This window comes from Pinus tabuliformis, chromosome 7 (genome assembly GCF_031772625.1).
Source record: "Pinus tabuliformis cultivar Carrire ecotype Pingquan chromosome 7, CPIR1, whole genome shotgun sequence".
Lineage (NCBI taxonomy): Eukaryota > Viridiplantae > Streptophyta > Pinopsida > Pinales > Pinaceae > Pinus > Pinus tabuliformis.
Window position 1 is genome coordinate 983248698 of NC_142293.1, and position 21348 is coordinate 983270045.

The 21348-nt window shown below is 34.9% G+C and overlaps 1 protein-coding gene across 5 annotated transcripts in view; it reads left to right on the forward strand.

The window, feature by feature from the left end:
* The first annotated feature begins 2333 nt into the window (after window positions 1–2333).
* Window positions 2334–21348, forward strand: part of LOC149250900 (cysteine-rich receptor-like protein kinase 42) — a 254373-nt gene continuing 235358 nt past the window's right edge. For 2 of the 5 annotated variants that reach the window (XM_089459267.1, XM_089459268.1), the window contains exons 1-2: window positions 2343–3203; window positions 3727–3876. In XM_089459267.1, the coding sequence (XP_089315393.1) occupies window positions 2447–3203; window positions 3727–3876 (907 nt within the window). In that variant the 5' untranslated portion in view covers window positions 2343–2446. Of the gene's footprint in view, window positions 3204–3726; window positions 3877–21348 lie in introns of all 5 variants that reach the window. The other 3 variants (XM_089459270.1, XM_089459272.1, XM_089459266.1) reach the window with 3 other exon arrangements.

Genomic DNA, 21348 nt, shown 5'->3' on the forward strand with positions numbered 1-21348 from the left:
CCCAAGAATCAAGGTACCACCCAACTCAAGTTCTAGCGTCGCTTGAGATTCATGGAAGAAGAGAAAGTTGGATGAAAGTTGGGTAGATTGAGAGTTTTGAACTCTTACTGGATCAATCAGGACTCCACCTACAAGTATTATAAAGTGACCCTAGTTGACCAAGCACACAAGGTAATTTGAAATGATTCTCGAATCAACATGGATCTGTAATGCAGTTCAAAATCACAGGAAGCTTCGTGGACTTACATTAGATCGAAAGAAGTATAGTGGTCTCCAACGAAGGGGCCATATGTACCACAAGGGTCATCCTTCGATATGTGCTACATGGAAAAGAAACAATACTCTATATCTCTAGCATTATCGATAGGTTCTTAGATAACATCTATGATAGTTTTACATTCAAAACTTATATTGTTTTACATCTATGACGTGTCGATAGTTTTTGTTATTCAAGAAAAAACAACTAGTAGTTTAGTTTATTTCTAAATGGACGTAAATTTTGAGTATGCATACTTATTGTTTCTGCAATTGAAACATGCGAGAAATTGAAATTTGTTGATCTTTTCCACTTAAAAGAGGTTTGGCTTGAATTGGGAATTATCAACAAAACTAAGAAGATTTACAAGAGCTTTTAATTTTATTCCTCCAGTAGTGGCATTCACATGCTTGTTTAATTCTCCATTGATGAAAATCACTGAAGACTTATGTGTTTCGCTGGACTTGCCTAGGCTCATTTCATCTGGATAGCGGTATTTTGTGGAGCTCAATGAACTATTCAAATGAGATGCAAGGAATATGGTGTCGAAGCAACCCACTTGGATTTGATTAATCTCCACAGACTTCTTACCCGAACACGTGCATTTGCACCAAAAACCAGGAATACTCCATTTTCTAGTTGCCCTTTTGCCTTTCTTGAAGGCAACTTATGGAGTGGAGGTGTTACGGGAACTCTAGCGAAAATGGAAAGCAAAAAAAAATGGTTGTTTTGTCTAGCCATTGAAGACTTGGGGTTGTTCCTCCTAGAGAGGACACTGATATGAAACTGTGACTAACATCTGTGGAAAAAAGAGAGGAATTTTAGGATGAGTTGTATAAGAATTATTTAACATATCGTGAACCAAAAAGCCCCTCCTTTTTTCCTCTAATTTTCCTTTTGGATTGTCTATTAGCTTGTGGACATTTTCACTGCTTTTTGATTCATTTGTTTCTTTCTTTTCTTCTTGACCACTAAAATATCTCTCAGCTTCAGAAATACCAATTTCAGAGTCCGACATTTGCCTCTTACTTGTCGTTTTTTTTTCCTTCTGTAAACCCCTTACAAATGAACTAGACTCGTTTGATACACCATTTGGTTCTCCCCATAACTATATTGATATGGAGACTTTGATTCTACCATGGTATTTCCTATTACATATTTTGCAGGACTGATGAAGGAACTTTCGATAGGCTTTGGTATGGATTGTGCAGAATATTCATAATCCTGCCCAAGCTCAAATGATGCATCTAATTTCCAGCAACTGGCGATGGGGAATGATGCCACATCCTTTGCCTGTTCTTTAGATTGAATGTGATCTACCAAACATTCCTTCAATGTGTTGTTGGGCGCTTCCTGTGAACCAACCATGAGATAAGGAGAAAAATAAATGTCTCCTCTAGTAGAATTTCTTATACAAGTCTTGTAATTTTCAATGTTTATGGAACTCTCATGATTCTCCTTTATTGTTTCTCCCAAAAATTTCAAATCTTTTTGCTTTTGTTCTTTACTATAGGAGTTCCTTCGAAAAGACCTACTTTTTAGTATAGGAGTTCCTTCGAAAGGACCTACTTTTCTGTCTTGGAACCACCTGCACACTCTTCTCTGGTTCTATGAATTCATTCCTTAATGATTTTCATTATGAATTGATGAATCTTCTTTAAACCCATTATAATAATCGAATTCTAGTAATAATATCCATCATGAATTGATGGATCTTCTTCCATCTTAAATGATGAGTTGCCCAACACCCATAAGGATCAAATTCTAACTCAGACTTAGCACGCATCATCTCACCCACTTAGGACAGCTATCTTGTGGGTATCACATTAGAGTGTATGTCGTCTTAGTGACCACTTTTGCCGACCTCAAACGGGATAACTCGGGCCTTCAAAGTCAACAAAGCCCATCGTCCGAAAACTACCAGCTTGAAAAACAGTGCCCACTGCCACCAAAACATCAGACCTTCAAATCTGCGAAAGCGACTCAACCCTCTTATTGTCTTGTCCCTCTGGGATTCTGGTAATACACTTTAGCCCCTCTTATTTAATGTACCTATTTGTTGGCCAGTAAGCTGTCCCATCCGTCACGTTTCAAGCCTGGCCTCCCAAGTCGTAGCGATGTAATCGATCCATCTATCATTCATAGATTCCATTCGGTTCAGTTGCAGGCCCCGTCCAAACAAAGGAAACAATGAATTCCACTGCAAACTGGAAATATTTCGTTTCGTTGGTGCTGCTGCTGCAAAGATTAGCATCAGCCCAGTCGACGACAGGGGATTCAAATTTGCTGTTGAAATACACATGTGGCAGTAGCAATTATGTAAATACCGGTGATTTGGGAGCGAGCCTGAACTTGGTCCTCAATTCATTGATCCAAAATGTCCCTGAAACGGGCTACAATACTTCATCTTCTGGTGGTGTCTATGGTCTGGCTGAGTGCTGGGGAGGTATCAATGCCTCTGCCTGTGCGGCATGCGCCTCATACGGTAAACAGGCAATTCTTCAACTCTGTCCAAATGTTTCTGCAACTGCTCATCTCAATGGATGCTTTCTGAGATACGACACCTATGATTTCTACTCAAAATCGCCAACAAATGAATCAGGGGACTTCCAGCTTATCTGTAATATTCAGAACAGCGGAGCCCTCAAGAACCTCAATGGGGTGATTAACCCTCTCTTGACCACAACTGTGAACGAAGCTATTTCCAGTAACATTGGTTTCAGAATTTTAAGTAATGATACCGTCTATTCTCTTGCTCAGTGCTGGAGATATGTTAATATGAAGGATTGTAGATGGTGTCTGGACATTCAGTACCAAAATTTGACCACTTGTCAGAATAGTTCCGTGGGAGGAATCGCCATGTCTGATAATTGCCTACTTCGTTATGAGATTTACAAGTTTTATAGCGATTCTAATCTTGTGCCCATAGCATCAGCCCCTTCAAAAGGTATCCTCATGCATTTCATATTCGTTTTGTTCACAGTTTAAATTTATTAATATTAATAGGTTATGTGTTCTTTTCCAATAGAATTTTAACTTAGATTTTGATCTTTTGTTATTTAAATGTGTTTTTGAATTCTGGGAGCAATTGAATTTTGTAAATTACATAAATGTATTTTTCGATTTTTGGAGTAATAGAATTCTGCAAATTACACCAATCAAATTACACAAATGTGTTTTTCAATTTTTGGAGTAATAGAATTCTGCAAATTACACCAATCAATCAAATTTATGGTAAAAAAATCCATGCCATAAAAAAATTATATTATCCATCAACGAAAAATTGTCTACAACCTAAAAATTGTCATACCACCAAAAAGTATTCAAATTTATGATGAAAATAGTCTCCACAAAATTTTAAACAAAATTAATCAGAAAAGGATACCCGACCACTAACATTTATTAGTGAACACATTATTGTTGCGAAAATTTGCTCATTTAGGAGTACCCATGATTCTTGTTACTTGCAGGAAAGAAGCGCTCTCACTTACCAGAAATATTAGGATTAACAATTGCTGTTGCGGTTGTGGTGGCGCTGTTAATGCTACTTGGAGTGGTTGTTTGGAAGACAAAACTTACGGAGCCCTGGTATCGGAGACTATGGCTTCCAAAAGACCCAAGTAAGTTGACATCAAAGCTTTCGTACACTATGATTTGTTTTTTGAAATAGCGTTCTATAAATTAAAATGGTTTTATGAATGCTCAGGGAAATTGGAAACTAAATTAGATAGTTAGATATTTCCCTTCCAACTATGTAAATCTTCCGTCACTTATTTGAAACCAATACGTCTGAAATGTAATTTTTTTTAAAAGAATTATTGGGATTTTTCTATTGAACATAGCAATAGCATGGATAGTTCGGTGGATTTTTCTTTTCTCCGGATAATTCAATTTTCCTTAATAATATATTTATTATTTTAGCAAAATTTTCTTTAATTATTTTTACAGATTATATAATTTGAATTAAATTTACTTAAAATTATTTTTGGTATTAACTGGTTTGATAGCCAAAAAGAAATAAAAAATTTGGATATCAATCCTATAGGTTTTGTTTATCTTAAAACAATCTTTAACATAATTATTATAAATTATCATAATTTTTTAGTAAAATGTTTTTACGAAAACACCATGTGTGGAAGCTAAATGCTAAGAAATCATATTTTTATTAAAGGTTTTCAAGGAGATATATTATAATCACATTTTATGATAAAGGTATGTATTGTTATTTAGACAAATATTTTTGTTTTTGTTTTAAAGAGATATAGAAATAGGGGCTTTTATGGAGGAAATGGTAGTTTTATAAGCTTGTGTGGTAGGAAGTAGCTCACCTCCTTATGCAATAAATAATAAACACAGAGTGAGGTTCATATGTCCCTTTTATTATTTGAATATTTAAGGATCTAGTAACTTACAAATTGCCAAATAACATAAAAAATAACAAACAAATGTTAGTGTAATGTCATTTTCAAGATTATTGTCAATGTGAGTTAATTGTATGGAAGCCTTTGTCAAAGAGTTGAGCTTACAAACATTTTCTTGTTTTAAAGAGATATTGAAATCGAGGCTCCTATGGAGGAAATGGTAGTTTTAAAAACTTGTGTGGTAGGAAGTGGCTCCTCCCCTTATACAACAAATAACAAACACATAGAATGAGCTTCATATGTCCCTTTTACTATTTGAACATTTGAGGATCTTGTGACATGCAAATTGCCAAATAACATCAATAATAACAAACAAATGTTAGTATAATTACACTTTCAAGATTATTGCCAATGTGAGTTAATTGTATGGAAGCCTTTGTCAAAGAGATGAGCTTACAAACAATTTCTTGTTTTAAAGAGATATTGAAATCGGGGCTCCTATGGAAAAATGGTAGTTTTATAAGCTTGTGTGGTAGGAAGTAGCTCCTCCCCTTATACAACAAATAACAAACACATAGAATGAGCTTCATATGTCCCTTTTACTATTTGAACATTTGAGGATCTTGTGAAATGCAATTTGCCAAATAACATCAAGAATAACAAACAAATGTTAGTATAATGACACTTTCAAGATTATTGCCAATGTGAGTTAATTGTATGGAAGCTTTTGTCAAAGAGTTGAGTTTACAAAAAATTTCTTGTTTTAAAGAGATATTGAAATCGGGGCTCCTATGGAGGAAATGGTAATTTTATAAGCTTGTATGGTAGGAAGTAGCTCCTCCCCTTATACAACAAATAACAAACACATAGAATGAGGTTCATGTATCCCTTTTACTATTTGAACATTTGAGGATCTTATGACATGCAAATTGCCAAATAACATCAAGAATAACAAACAAATGTTAGTATAATGACACTTTCAAGATTATTTCCAATGTGAGTTAATTGTATGGAAGCTTTTGTCAAAGGGTCGAGCTTACAAACATTTTCTTGTTTTAAAGAGATATTGAAATTGGGTCTCGGAGGAAATGGTAGTTTTATAAGCTTGCATGGTAGGAAGTAGCTCCTCCCCTTATACAACAAATAACAAACACATAGAATGAGGTTGATATGTCCCTTTTACTATTTGAACATTTTAGGATCTTGTGACATGCAAATTGCCAAATAACATCAAGAATAACAAACAAATGTTAGTGCAATGTCACTTCAAGATTATTGCCAATGTGAACTAATTGTATTGAAGCCTTTTTCAAAGAGTTGAGCTTACATGTTAAATAGGTTTTACCTTAGGTGGGAATATTTGGGGTAGTATGATGGTGATTGGAAAGGCTCTATGTAGATGAAGAAGATGGTTTTTTCACAGCCAAGTTCTATGATGACAAAAATATCCATAATTTGTCATATGAGGTAGAGTGGAAGTTGATTTGATGGTTCCACTCTCCCAAGGTGGTGTCAAATAGATAAAATAATAAAGTTCTTACTAGCTAATAAATTTATAGATTGGGCATTTGTTATTTTTTCTAATGTTTGGTATTGCAACTAAGTGATCTTATGGGCTAAATAGCTTGAAATCTTTGATTTGGAAAAATTAGTTCACTAATGTACTACATGTTGGTTATAGCATTAACAACCTTTCATGTAATTAAATAGTGATAGAATCTAAAGGATGAGTTCAATATTATGCATTGAGTGCATTAATTGATGTTCACCTTTGGTTAAACACTTATATGACACCATGAAGAATCTAAATTTTTTTTTTTTCTCTTAATAAATATGGCCATGCATTGAAAGAAGGGAAACAAATCAAGTTAAAAGTGAGTAAGTATAATATATGGTTTTGTTGCTAGTAAGATATATGGGTATTGAATTGTGACCTTTTATTAGAGTTTCTTCTTGTAATTGCCTCTCCCATTTTTTCGATAACATTCCCTTGAACCACGTTAACCTACTTAACTTTGTTTATGTCTCTTGCATATCTTTATGGTGGTAATATTCATGTAGGTGTCTATATGTTTTTATACTCAACCCTTAGTTATTTTTTTCCTTTTCATATTACATTTTTTATATAAATTATAGTCTTCACTGGTAATAGAATGACTAATAAGACATTTGGCAATTGATAAGACTCTCTCTTATTGCATTGGGTTTGAAATAATGTAAGTCATTTATTAAGTAAATGTAAAGTGGATGTGATGAGTCAGATCAAGGGTGAATTTGATCTAGGAACACATACTTAAAGCGAGAAAAAAAATGAAGTTTTCATTTTAGTTGTTGAACCTTCTTCTTATAGGTAGCACTAATAAGTCGGTTTTCTCTCTTTTTCTAGGTAAATCATCTTCTAAGTTAGTTAGTCTTCTGATTCTCAACTTTGTTGTATTTTGAGTTTTTGTTAGGCCCAATTTATTTACTATTTGAGGTTAGCCTTTCATGTAACCATTGTTCAACATTTCTCTTGTGTCTTTGTTATTCTAGAAATTTTCTAGGTTAAGCTCTATTTTTCTCTCCCTTATTTTTTTCCTAAATTCAACCATAATTATCCTCCTTTTGTTGAGTAACCTCCTTCTATATGAACTCTAATTGTTATTTATTTCATTTTTTGGTTGTCATTGTTAGGCTCAGGGTTGAATTTGTAAATCCCTTTGCTATCATTTTTTAGGCACATGTTAAAACCCTATAAAGACATATTTTGTGCACTAGAAAGGGATTTTTACTAATAATATGATTCCCTTCCCATTTAAAGAATATGAGTTCCTGAACTTAATATGAGGTTTAATGACCCCTTCAAAAATGATAACATAGAGATTTATTTATACATGTAAGAAGAAAGCATTAAGATGAATGGAGGGAGGTAGGGGGGATAGAAAAAATTATTGAATCAGAAGAACTAGGTTTCTAAGTTGGATTTATACAGAGTATATATCTATATGACTTCCAAGTGAGGTTGGGACCCTCTCTTAAAATTATTACCATAAGTGGACCAACTACATCACATTATTGCAATAGAAAGTACAAATTATTGGTTTCGCTCTTTGAAAACATTGAATATGTGGTTTTTGAAAAACAAGGATGAATCTTGTAAACTATGGCATATGAATCTACCATGTATGAAATGGTAAGAATCTAGTTATTGTTATAGCAAAACTTAGAGGAGGTTAAAGAATTAAATATGATGGAGATCTCTTAAGTGCATATCTAGTTGTTGTTACTAAAGGACTTAGAGGAGGTGAGGGAGATCATAGATATGATGGAGAGCTCATAAGTGTATGATTAACTTTTATAAATTGATGCATGACAAATTTCCACTTGATTTCTAGGTGAAATAGTACTACTTTAAAATGGGCTCTTAAGCTAATTTATATTACTTAATTTTGATCATAAATATGATAGAGATCCCTTAAGTGTATGCTTAGCTTCTATAAAATAATACATGAGGTAATTCCACTTGGTTACCATATGAAATAATACCTCTTTGAAGCCTAAATTCTATTTGGCTCCTTTGTATTTCCTAATTTTTTCTTTGGGTGCGTATAGATGGTTAACCACCTCTTCCACTACAGCAATAGTTATTTATCTTGGTAAATTGTTTATGGCTTTTCGCGTCCCAAGCTTCTAGGGTCATTTTGAGGCCATAAGTGACATTTTTTGGCCATTTAAGGGGCTAAGGATTGTCATGGCATTCCTTGGCCCCAACCAAAAGTTGTAATCCTTGAATAATTCCTTGTAGCGAGCTATTTTGAGCCCCAAATGGAGATTTCATGCAAAAGTTATGCCCTTGGGAAGTTGATGTGCCAACTAACCACCATAAGTCTTACAAACGTCTTGACACTTCATCTTCCAGGGATAGGTTTTGTACCTTGATGGTTTTTTCTTTATGTTAAAATGAAATTCTTTTAACCTCTTGTAATAGCTTTTGTGAACAAGTGTAGCCTCCATCTCTCTCTCTCTTTAGAGATAAGCTACCACAATTCCATCCAATTAGCGTTCTACATTATTCTACTAGTTTATTTATTAATACAAGTTAGGCTTTCACTATATTATTGTGCTTTATACTATATATTTGTCTCTATGTGTGCCATTTCCTTTCACAACTTTCATTTTGTTCCTTGTACAACTAAGATAAGTGGTATCAAAGTATTTTTTTTTCTTATTCTTTCTTAGTACATGTCCCCGATGAGGTTAGGGTATTGTTGACAGTGTTGGATGTTGCCAACATACAGGGGGTATCCCCGATATGGAGTCCCTATTAGACCTCACACCGTTGGGATTAGGAGCCCCATCTGAAGTATCGGCCTAACCACCATAACTCAAGGGTTTTCCTTAGATGCAATGAATAACATAAGAGAGTATGCACATATCCTTTGAAATCAACAAGTAAATTGACACTGAGAAACACCAATTACAATGTGTAAAAGGAGGATTTTATGAAAGGGGGGTAAAGAATGATTCTCTAGAAGGAAAGTAATAGTACTTATCCTAAGAGAGATACATGAGAGCATGGAAAGATTCATTAATTATCTAGCGAAGTAGTTTACCTAGACATAATGATCATTAAATAAAATACAACACACATTCAACAAGATAAGCACTAAAGCCAATAAAGTAGTTCAAATTATTTAGTGCATATGAACACAACATATACCACAAAAATCTAAGGAAAAGTCTTAAAATATCCATGATACATGCATGAAAATGTGGCTCAACAACTTCTAATAATTAAGTGAAAGATCCAAGTACATTGTTACAATGGTGAGACATTAGCTCCAATAATGGAACATTAAGTCACTTCTTGCTTATCCCAAGACTAATTTTCTCTCTTATGCTAAGATAGAGAAGCCAAGGCTAGCTCTCCAAAGTCTAGGACTCCAAAATCCCTTTTCTTGAGTTATGAGGTGTATTTATAAGAGGAATGACCTTTCATATCCTCGTGACTCTTGAGCTTCCCTCATGACTCTTTGACTTCCTAAGTGACCTTCGAATTTCTATGACTCTTTGGTCCACATTTGAGTTTTCATATTCCACATGTAACTATTGGATTTCCACACATTTGCATTTTTTCATTTTCTTGAAAATACATAATTACATTCCACATCATGTGGAAAAGTACATAGACACCATTGGACTACGTGATGACACTTTGAGAGACTATGAGTTGGCCATGATGACATAAGACTTCATTGTGTTGCATCCATGCCAAGTGCATCTCCTTGCTCCTATGTATTGCATTATTCATAATAGATCTTTGCTTGTTCTTCATTTTCACCCTCAAAATGTTCTATATCATAGTTGAACCTTGTAATTTATCATGAAATATCATCAGTCTATCATGGTACAGGGTATCTTCATGTCTTCTTGATGGTTCTTCTTTGTGCTTCTTCTCTACAAGTGCTCGTTTGTTTCTTCTCCTACCTTATCATGTTGTAGTAATAAACCTACCAATCAAGTTCACTCATGATGAGGCAAGATTAGTAAAAAAATCATCTATTTTATCCCTACTTTTCTCATGGAATAAGTTTATTGTGATGGGCTTGTGTGAGGGCTAAGAGACGAAGGCTTGTATAGAATTGCATAGTTGAGCTCAGCAATGGATGAGAGAGGACACCACTTCTCACTGGAAATGTGAAATGCACTATAAGGAGGTGCTCTTCAAGGTCTAGCATAGTGAGAAAGTGCAAGAGACATGGTTAATGAGCTTGTTGACTAAAATTGCACAATGCTCAGGGCTTAAAGGAGAAGGAGACAATGATAATGTAATTGAGCTTCACAGTGACTAGGGGAGGACCTCATTGTGCACTATAAATGTGAAATGAATTGAGGGAGACAAGGTAGAAAAAGTCATGATGAATTGAGGGGTTCATGTCAGTAGAGAAGGCAATACTAGGCATTACAACTACGCAATGTGAAGTGCTTGAGGGGAAGTCTCCTATGTTAGCGTAGTTGAGAGTTATAGTGGCTCAAAGGTGGACCTACTTTCCACTAGAAATTTTAAATGTATTGATGGAGGCTCACTAGAAGATAGGATTACACAGTTGTCTGAGGTAAGCAACAAAAATTCAAGTCACTTTGCCAAGAAGGTTCTCACTACACTATGAAGGAAAGGCAACCTATGTATTGTGCAGTTTGTCATTTGAAGGAGACGGAGAAGGTCGTTGTTGTAAAATAGAAGTGATCCATGTTATATACAAGGAATAATTAATTAAGGTTCAATGTAGTGATTCAGTACAAGTAACAAGGGCTAGTGACCATGCCTTGAAGGTGCTCAATGTGTAATCATATGAGCTAACCTTGAGAAAGATCAGTGCCCAAGTCTGGGAGGTCAAGGTTTGATCAATGAGGCTCATGGATAGGAAGTTCTCATCACCTGGTGAAAGATTAATGCTTTCATAACTTACACCTGACAAGAAGACCAAGAAGAGATTTAGAATGTCTAGTGTGGGACCAGTGGAGTAGGAGAGTAAAAGACATTTGAAAAAGTCCAAAACACATATCGCCCACATGAATTCCATCAATAAAATCCAAGGTAATGCATAAGACTCATGATCAGAAATCACACCTTGAAATGATAGCAAAGTAACACTTATTTCTAAGAGCGGCAATTGAAATGTAACATTGTGACACGTAGAACACAAGTTGCGAAAGAAGTGTTGATTGCGACCAAAAAGTGCGCTAAGTTGTAGGAATGTGTCTATCACATATTATTGTGATATATAAGACCATATAATGTGGAAGAGTGTTCTATAGATTCCTCCAGTGACGCCTGAAGGTGTCGCAAAAATAAGAGTGAAAATAGTTAAAAGCAACACTTGCGACAGTAAGGAAAAACGAAAACGACACTTGCAAAGTTAAAGAAAGTGAAAGCCACAAATTATAGACTAAATATAAAGTGAAAATAACACTTATTAAAGTGAAATCAAGAAAAACTGATAGCCGCGAAAATGAAAGTGTCACTTGTGAAAGAAAAGGTGCGTTAAAGCGACAATTGAGAAAACTCACTAAAATATAAGTACAATTGCAACCAAAGTGAGAGGGAATGTCAAATGATGTTGCACATTGATTATCAGCTTAAGATGCATAATGAACTATCCTTATGGACTTTGCAGTTACTGTAAACAATGATTGCGGAACCACTGTAACAAAACATTGCACAAACACTATTCCTAGAGACTCTGCAAGCCTTATTCTCAAAAATTGCATTATGCCGATATAATCCTGCATAGAAAGAAGTACATTAATGAATTTATCAAGGAATGAGAATATGTGAGCAAGCGACTTTAACACTTAGAATCTGAGAAGAATACTTAAACACTTAGCAAAACATCAACCGACCATGAAGTGACCATGGGACAATAGATCACAAGATCCTCAATAGGCTCCAAAATACAAGTGTAGGCAAAATTTTGGAGGGTGATTGATGCAACATCAACACTTGGTGACACACTGGTAGAGCTCCAAATTCTTTATTTAGGTTTTATCCTTTGAGCACAAAATATTATTCCTTAAGGAAGTATGTATTCATCATGTGGGTTACTTCAGCTTCCCCATTTGACTTGGTTATAGATATAGTCTCCTTTATTCCTTTTCTCGGTTGAACACATTCATAAAGCTTTCCATATCACAATTTTTTTAATCTAGGAGAAGGGTAATATGTAATTTTTAGTTTAATATAATTAGATTCTTAGTTTTCATCTCTAATGTTGCTTTACTGCCAGTGAGCCTATTCAGTAACCCGATGAAGTCACTACAGGAACACATGCATTGCTTTGCTTCCAGTGAGCCTATTCAGTAACCCGAAAAAAGTCACTATAGTAACACAGGCATTGCTTCGCTTCCAATGAGCATGTTCAGTACCTTAGTGAAGTTTCTTGATTGACCTCTTTGCACAGGAAGCCTTTCTATTCTTTCACCCTTTTTTTATTTTATTTCAATATGCTTATTGGCATTTTATCGGCATTTGTACCACCAAGATGGGATAGGGATCCCGACTTATTGAGAGAAAGAGAGGTCATTCCTTCATAGATAGTTATATATACTTCTGAAACTGATTTGTTCGCTATTCATTTTCCCCTTTCCCTTCTCTACTTGATTGGATTAACATGCAAAAAACCATTTAATAAAAATCCCAAGTTTAGGAATGAGGATCCAAGAATAGATGTGAGTGTCATGGTTCTACTCATTTCTCTCCTTTCGAATGGATTGTATTTTCCATTCAGACATCACTGAATTTAAATATATGTAAACCCAAATAGAGAAGGGTAACAAATTAGCCAAGCATTGTTTTTCATCACAATTTCCCTTTTCAATCTTCACCACATTGTCTTTTGAGCCCAAAAATAACATCTTTCATGCAGAGTCTTATTAAACAAAACACAAAATAAAATACATAACAAAACAATGAAACAAGATCAAAATTAAAAAAAAATAAAAAAAATATAGAACTGAAGTGAAAAGAAACATGCGAGACAAAAGTAAGAAAACAAAGGAAAGGCTAAAAGAGATCAAGTGTAGGATGAGTGTACAAGGGAAACAAGAATACAACCAGACCTACTCCTAACCTACCCAGCTAGAACCTTAGGGCTAAGTGTAATGAAATTCCCAATTTAGCCACAATAACTAGCCCCGACCTACAAATGCAAAGATACGAACAATTAAAAACCATATAAAGCAATGTGTAAAAGAAAAGATAACAAATTGAAAAGCTTGCACAATGAACTAAATGTATTGCTTATCAGCAAAAAGATGTGCCATATCGACTTTTTTGAGCCAGTCTCGAACTTTACCTTGTTGATTGAAATGACGATCATACAATCCTTGAAGGTTGATTGTGAAAGTACATTCATCCATGATTTCATTGTTTGTAAAAATCAAGAAAGATTGAAACTTATTATTTACAATGTAGCTTGTCAAGTAAGATTGATCTAACCATTCGGGGATTGGATCGTGATATTCAAACTAATCAGCATGAAAACCTTACACACATATTTAAATCACGAATAGAATCATGTGAGGAATATTTGATCTGATCTTGTTCAAAAATCTTGTCAAGATGGTGATATGATGAATCATAGACATCGATGAACTTAACAAGATCAACTGATGTAAAACAACTCTCATTAGACACATTGGTGGGAAGATGACACATTGAAAGAAATTTGTCAAAACTAGTGTGGATTGGTGAATTAGCAAATAAGCCTCTCAATTTTCCATTGGTTTCCTTTGCATCTGATTACATACTAAGCTGACAATCTGAAAGCTTAGGGAATTTAAAACAATTGTTGAAATTGTAAATTCAAGAAACCAATTAGGATACTAAGTTGACAAAAGATTGGAAACATGTGTCAAATCAAACCAAGTATTAATATCAACAAAAGGGTTTTGATTCACCGAATGACTCAAGAATTTCCCATCACTCAAGGAGAGATATTGTGCCAAAAAGATGATTAAATTCAAAACATGCACAAGAGAGATAAGAAGATAATCAATCTCAAAAGATTTCAACAAGGAGGTATACTCCAGCCCAAGATGACCTTTGTCTTGATGATAGGCTTTGAATTTGTGTGGATCTATATAAAATATGCTCTCAAATCTAGGGTTTCATACAAGGGATTCACATGAAAAGGGACTAACCAAACAAGAAACCTTTATTTGATCAGAAAGCATATCTTGGGGATTAAGAGGATTAACTTGAAAATGTTTAAAGTCCTTCAATAATGAGCTCACATCCAATGGATGAATGTTAAGGGAAGAATTATAAATGAAAATATGGATCCAACTTAGTTCGGAGATCTCATTAGGACTATAAGAACCTGACATAACCATTAGCAAGGGCTAAAGTGCCTCAAATTCTTGACAAATCTTTGAACTTTCTAATGATGGATCATCAAATTTAGGTGGCTTAGAAAAATCAATAAGTAGATATGCACCACTATCATTAGATCCAGACAATTTTTTTACTCAAGGAAACATTCACATGGTAAAGGAATGAGATGATGGACAATTTCTCTCAAGTCCCTTGACGATTGCCAAAAATGGCTAAGGCACCTTCAACAAATGGTGATTTCAAAGATGTGTAACCATTCAAGGTACATGTTAGTTTTTTATATCCCTTTCTTTGAAGGGCAAATAGATGCATATGTTTTGAAGAAATAGTTTAATTTTTTAGAAGGTTGTTACTCTACTCAAAAAAAATATGACAATGAAAAAGTTAACTTCTTACTCTTAAAACCCCTTCCCCACATCAAATATTGGTGGGAAGGTTATTGGGAGAGACAAAACGAATATGAGTCTACAATATTCAAGGTAGGAACCACTTGGGAAGCCTTACTTGATTCCCTCTGGGTTGACCTCTACCTTGTAGGGAACTATGATGATTAATACACAAGATTCCAAACTCGACGATATGAGAGAGACTAGATAGTACTAGAGCACACCAATATTTCCCATACATTACACTCAAAGCTAAGTATTGAAGATTGTGAGTGATACATAGTTCTAAAGTAACTTAGTGGCCTACACAGGTACGTCCAAACAAAGATGGATTTCTTGGATATATCCTTACTAGGAGCCACTTATTAACATGCTACCAAAATTAAGAAAACAAATTAAGTAGAGGGATTAGTTGGAGTTTGGGTTTGTAAATATTTTACAATAGAAGCATGGAAAAGGTAGTCTTAACTTATAGAATAGAGAATGGAGCAAGGAGAGAAAACCTAAAAAAAACCATCCTGAGTAACAACAAAAGAATGGTAATGGGTTAACAAAGAAGGAAACTGGAAAGTAGTATGAGTTCTGCAAAATACATTGGCACAACACTAATGAATTTTTCTCGAAACAATCGTTGGTTGGGATTAAAGAAAACACACACACACACACACACACACACACACACACACAGATATATATATATAACTTGTATTGTAATTCAGTGCAAAATAAAGGCACAGGGGATTCACTCAACGAACCTTTGAAATATCACATGCATTCATGGAATAATAAACAATACCCTTAATTTGACTACATATTGTCAAATACCTCTAAAAAACTTACCCCTACCAATATGAACCCAATACACCTTCCCAATTTACAAAACCCCTACTTTCACTAGATATTGTAGGTATCCATTTTTTCATTAACATTTTTTATACCCCTTTATATCTTTTCATTAACTTTGAGCTCCATTTTTTATACCTGTCAATATAAAAACCCTTTACCCCCTATTATATGCTCAATATATTATTTCATTTTTTCCTCAATATATATCCCCCAATATGAATGCACGTGGTATGATATTTCTCCCATAGTGATGCCCCTGTAGATAAAGGAAATCATATCATTGATGTAGTACATGCTACCATCATGACCACAAAGATCCAACCAAAAGAGTCAAAGTAGCCTGAGGAAGGGGAGTGCCTCTCCCATTCATAGATATGGGTGAATGGGACCCTACTATTTTTCATTGTTGATAATGGGAGCCAAAAGAATGTACTCTTAGTCAAGGTCATCAAGATATTGAAGTTTTTGATAGTGCCACACTCCCAACCACACACCATTGGTTGGTAGAGCTAGGGACAAAACATCCACATCCATTGGTATTGTTTCATGTCCAATGGCATCAAGGCCTTAAACGAAGAGGTATTTTGTGATGTTGTCCCACTCAAATTTGTTGATGTCCTTTTAGGACAACCACATATGTGGAAAATCCATGTTGTTTATTAGTCCCTTCCTTGTAGTTGTAGTTTGTAACTCTATATAATTAATCACACAGACATATGCTTAATCAATAGAAAAAATACAATAGTAAACACAAATTTACATAGATATTTTATCTTGTAAACCCAAACCTAAGAAAACCAGCAATCTCTTCTTTTTCATTATATTTTCTATATAGTATTACAATACAATGTACATCCCACTACATATGAACCTCCAATCAAATCGTAGCTCCATAACTAAAACTATAAAAACATGGGCATGACCACCATGTGCCAGAAAGTTGCTTTTGGGAAAATTGTGGGCCAAAAAACCTCCAAAAACGAATGCAAAAAAAAATAACACGCAAAATTTTTCTGAGGGCACTACCCTAAACCCTATGCATGGGAGCTCTCATCCCCCTACATAAACCTTGACCAAGGGGGTGGGGGACGGGTGGTGCCAGTAAACATCCCTAAACCCCCCACCCCCCTTTATTCATGTGCATATAAGTTGTACACATAATATAACACATACCCACCATTCTCTCACTTGTTGTTTTCTTTACATACAGGGTGCCACAGGAGTACATAATCAACAATGATGCCTATTGTTTCTTTGTACCAAAAAAACTTTCAGTGCTCACAAATTTTATTAAAGCATCTACAAAATTCTTCAAAGTGTCCATATTTTCCAGCAACACCTTCTTGTCTTCAATCATATTCCTCAGAAAGTGACACTGAACATCAATATGCCTTGTCTTTGAACGATAAGTAGGGTTCTTCACTAAGAAAAATTCACTTTGGCTATCACAATCTATCATTATAGCTTTTTGTATCAACCCCATGCCTGAACATAATCTTTTTAACCAAATTGCCTCCTTGCTTGCATGAGTAATTGCCATGTATTTAGATTTTATAGTTGAAAGAGCCACTATAGACTATCTCTTACTTGTCCACCTGATAGCTCCTCCAAATAGGTTTAACACATAACCACTTGTAGATCTTCTACAATCTATATCTCCACCCCAGCTTGCATTAACAAATCCATGTATGTCCAACAATAGAAGCATGGAAAATGTAGTCTTAACTTATAGATCAGGGAATGGAGCAAGGAGAGAAAACCTAAGGAAAACCATCCCAAGTAACAACAAAAGAATGGTAATGCGTTAAAAAAGAAGGAAATTGGAAAGTAGTATGAGTTCCACAAAATACATTGGCACAACACTAATGAATTTTTCTCGAAACAATCATCGTTGGTTGGGATTAAAGAATAAAAAAAAAAATATAACTTGTATTCTAATTCAGTGCAAGATAAAGGCACGAGGGATTCACTCAATGAACCTTTGACATATCACATGCATTCATGGAATAATAAACAATATCCTTAATTTGACTACATATTGTCAAATACCTATAAAAAACACATTATTTAACCCCCTACCAATATGAACCCAATACACCTTCCCAATTTACAAAACCCCTACTTTCACTAGATATTGTAGGTATCCATTTTTTCATTAACATTTTTTATACCCCTTTATATTTTTTCATTAACTTTGAGCTCCATTTTTTATACCCGTCAATATAAAAACCCTTTACCCCTTGTTATATGATCAATATATTCTTCATTTTTTCCTCAATATATATCCCCCAATATGAATGCATGTGGTATGGTATTTCCACATAGTGATGCCCCCATGGATAAAGGAAAGCATATTATTGATGTAGTACATGCTACCATCATGACCACAAAGATCCAACCAAAAGAGTCAAAGTAGCATGAGGAAGTGGAGTGCCTCTCCCATTCATAGATATGGGTGAATGGGACCCCACTATTTTTCATTGTTGATATTGGGAGCCAAAAGAATGTAATCTTAGTCAAGGTCATCAAGATATTGAAGTTGTTGATAGTGCCACACTCCAAACCATACACCATTGGTTGGTAGAGCTAGGGACAAAAAATCCACAACCATTGGTATTGTTTCATGTCCAATGGCATTAAGGCCTTAAAGGAAGAGGTATTGTGTGATGTTATCCCACTCAAATTTGTTGATGTCCTTTTAGGACAACCAGATATGAGGAAAATCCATGTTGTTTATTAGTCCCTTCCTTGTAGTTGTAGTTTGTAACTTTATATAATTAATCACTATAGACATATGCTTAATCAATAGAAAAAATATAATAGTAAACACAAATTTACATAGACATTTTATCTTGTAAACCCAAACTTAAGAAAACCAACAATCTCTTCTTTTTCATTATATTTTCTATATAGTATTACAATACAATGTACATCCCACTGCATATGAACCTCCAATCAAATCATAGTTCCATAATTGAAACTATAAAAACATGGGCATGACCACCATGTGTGATTGGGAAAATTGTGGGCCAAAAAACCTCCAAAAGCGAATGCAAGAAAAAATAACACACAATTTTTTTTTTTTCTGAGGGCACTACCTCGAACCCTACACAGGGGAGCTCTCATCCCCATACATAAACCTTGACCAAGGGGGTGGGGGTGTGTGGGGGGGCGGGGGGGGGGGTGTAAATATCCCTAAACATTCTCTCATTTTTTGTTTTCTTTACATATAGGGTGCCATAGGAGTACACAATCAACAATGATGCCTATTGTTTCTTTGTAACAAAAAAAATTTCAGTGCTCACAAATTTTATTAATGCATCTACAAAATTCTTCAAAGTGTCCATCTTTTCCATCAACACATTCTTGTCCTCAATCATATTCCTCACAAAGTGACATTGAACATCAATATGCCTTTTCTTTGAATGATAAGTAAGGTTCTTCACTAAGAAAATTTCACTTTGGCTATCATAATCTATCGTTATATCTTTTTGTACCAACCCCATGCCTAAAAATAATCTTTGTAACCAAATTGCTTCCTTGCTTGCATGAGTAATTGCCATGTATTTAGATTTTATAGTTGAAAGAGCCACTACAAACTATCTCTTGCTCATCCACCTGATATCTCCTCCAAAGAGGTTTAACACATACCCACTTGTAGATCTTCTACAATCTAGATCTCCACCCTAACTTACATTAACAAATCCATGTATGTCCAACACATTTTCCACACCTGGTCTTCCTTGGTGGCACAATCCATAATTAGCAGTGCACATATACCTAAAATTATCTTTACTACTATCCAATGCTCCTTTCGTGGTTTTTACATATACCTACTAAGTACTCCCACTGCATATGCAAGTTTTGGTCTTGTGAAAACCATTGTGTACATCAAACTTCCAACTGCATTGGAATATGGAACACGAGATGTTCCCTCTTCCTCTTCATGTGTCATGGGACACTGATCTATAGTAACTTTACACCTATAGGAATAGGGACATCCATCGTCTTACCTTCCTGCATATTAAACCTTTGCAATATTTTCTCGATATACTTACTTTGATGTAACACTCCCTTCCACCCGTTGAACTATCTTGCATTGTGGAAGGTGTTACTTATGACATAACCCGACCTCCATGGTCTCACTGTGAGCACGGGGTTTACAAAAATCCTCTTTTTCTAAAATTTTCAAAACCAAAAATAAATACCACCATTACATTCATCTTATCAATTGTTTTTCGACGATATAAATTTGATCTCAAACGGATCTTCGATTGAAAGTTATGCCATTTTAAAGTTTGACCAATCAACTCTTGTCACATCAAGAGGAAATTGCCATGTGGCACCCAAGTGGCTTTGCTACTTCAACTTGATTAGTCCACATCACTCATGATTTCATCGTGGCACCTATGCGACCATAGTCATGTCTTCATGGTACTTGGCACCTCATCTTAATTCGCGAGTCCCAAAAGGTTTGACCCTTCGCGCAATTCAACAATTTCACATTATATCCAGGTTTTGGGAAAAATATGAGTGCACTAGAATTTTCACTTTGGCATACCCCCGAACCCCAGACCCCTGAGCCTTCGGATTTCCACATCTCCAAAGGATATATGGTCCTTACACGATTATTCCACTGGCCCGATCCCAGATACACCCATGTAGACATAAATCTGGCCCCACACAATTATTCCACCATGTTGTGCCCCACCTGAATACATCCGCAAAGCAGTAAATATGGTTTTATGCATATCCAACCTAGAAAATATTTTTCATTATGCACAGACTCCCAAATCACTTAGATCTTAGATACATTTTCAAATCATTTAAATATCCTTCCATTTTGTATATCTGGATGTGCACTCAAGTGTATCTGCCCATTTTGTATATATGGATGCACTGGATGAAAAATTTCTAGAAATGTATCGAACCCAAAGACATTTTCCTACTAATAACCCATCTGACCATAGATACAAAATCTGACTTATGATATACATAGACTTACAAACTATGAAATCTTAAAGGGACTTGCCCATTGTTTTCCTTGAAGTAAGGTGTTTCTCAAAATGCCATTCTACAGGGATGAAACCCTTATCTAATCACTAAAAAATATAAACATTATGCATAACCATAATATGCTCCACATATCTATCCATTCTATAAATTCAACTATGAAAATATCCCTAAACATTCTCTCATTTTTTGTTTTCTTTACATATAGGGTGCCACAGGAGTACACAATCAACAATGATGCCTATTGTTTCTTTGTACCAAAAAAAATTTCAGTGCTCACAAATTTTATTAATGCATCTACAAAATTCTTCAAAGTGTCCATCTTTTCCATCAACACATTCTTGTCCTCAATCATATTCCTCACAAAGTGATATTGAACATCAATATGCCTTTTCTTTGAATGATAAGTAGGGTTCTTCACTAAGAAAATTTCACTTTGGCTATCACAATCTATCGTTATATCTTTTTGTCCCAACCCCATGCCTGAAAATAATCTTTGTAACCAAATTGCTTCCTTGCTTGCATGACTAATTGCCATGTATTTAGATTTTATAGTTGAAAGAGCCACTACAAACTATCTCTTGCTCATCCACCTGATATCTCCTCCAAATA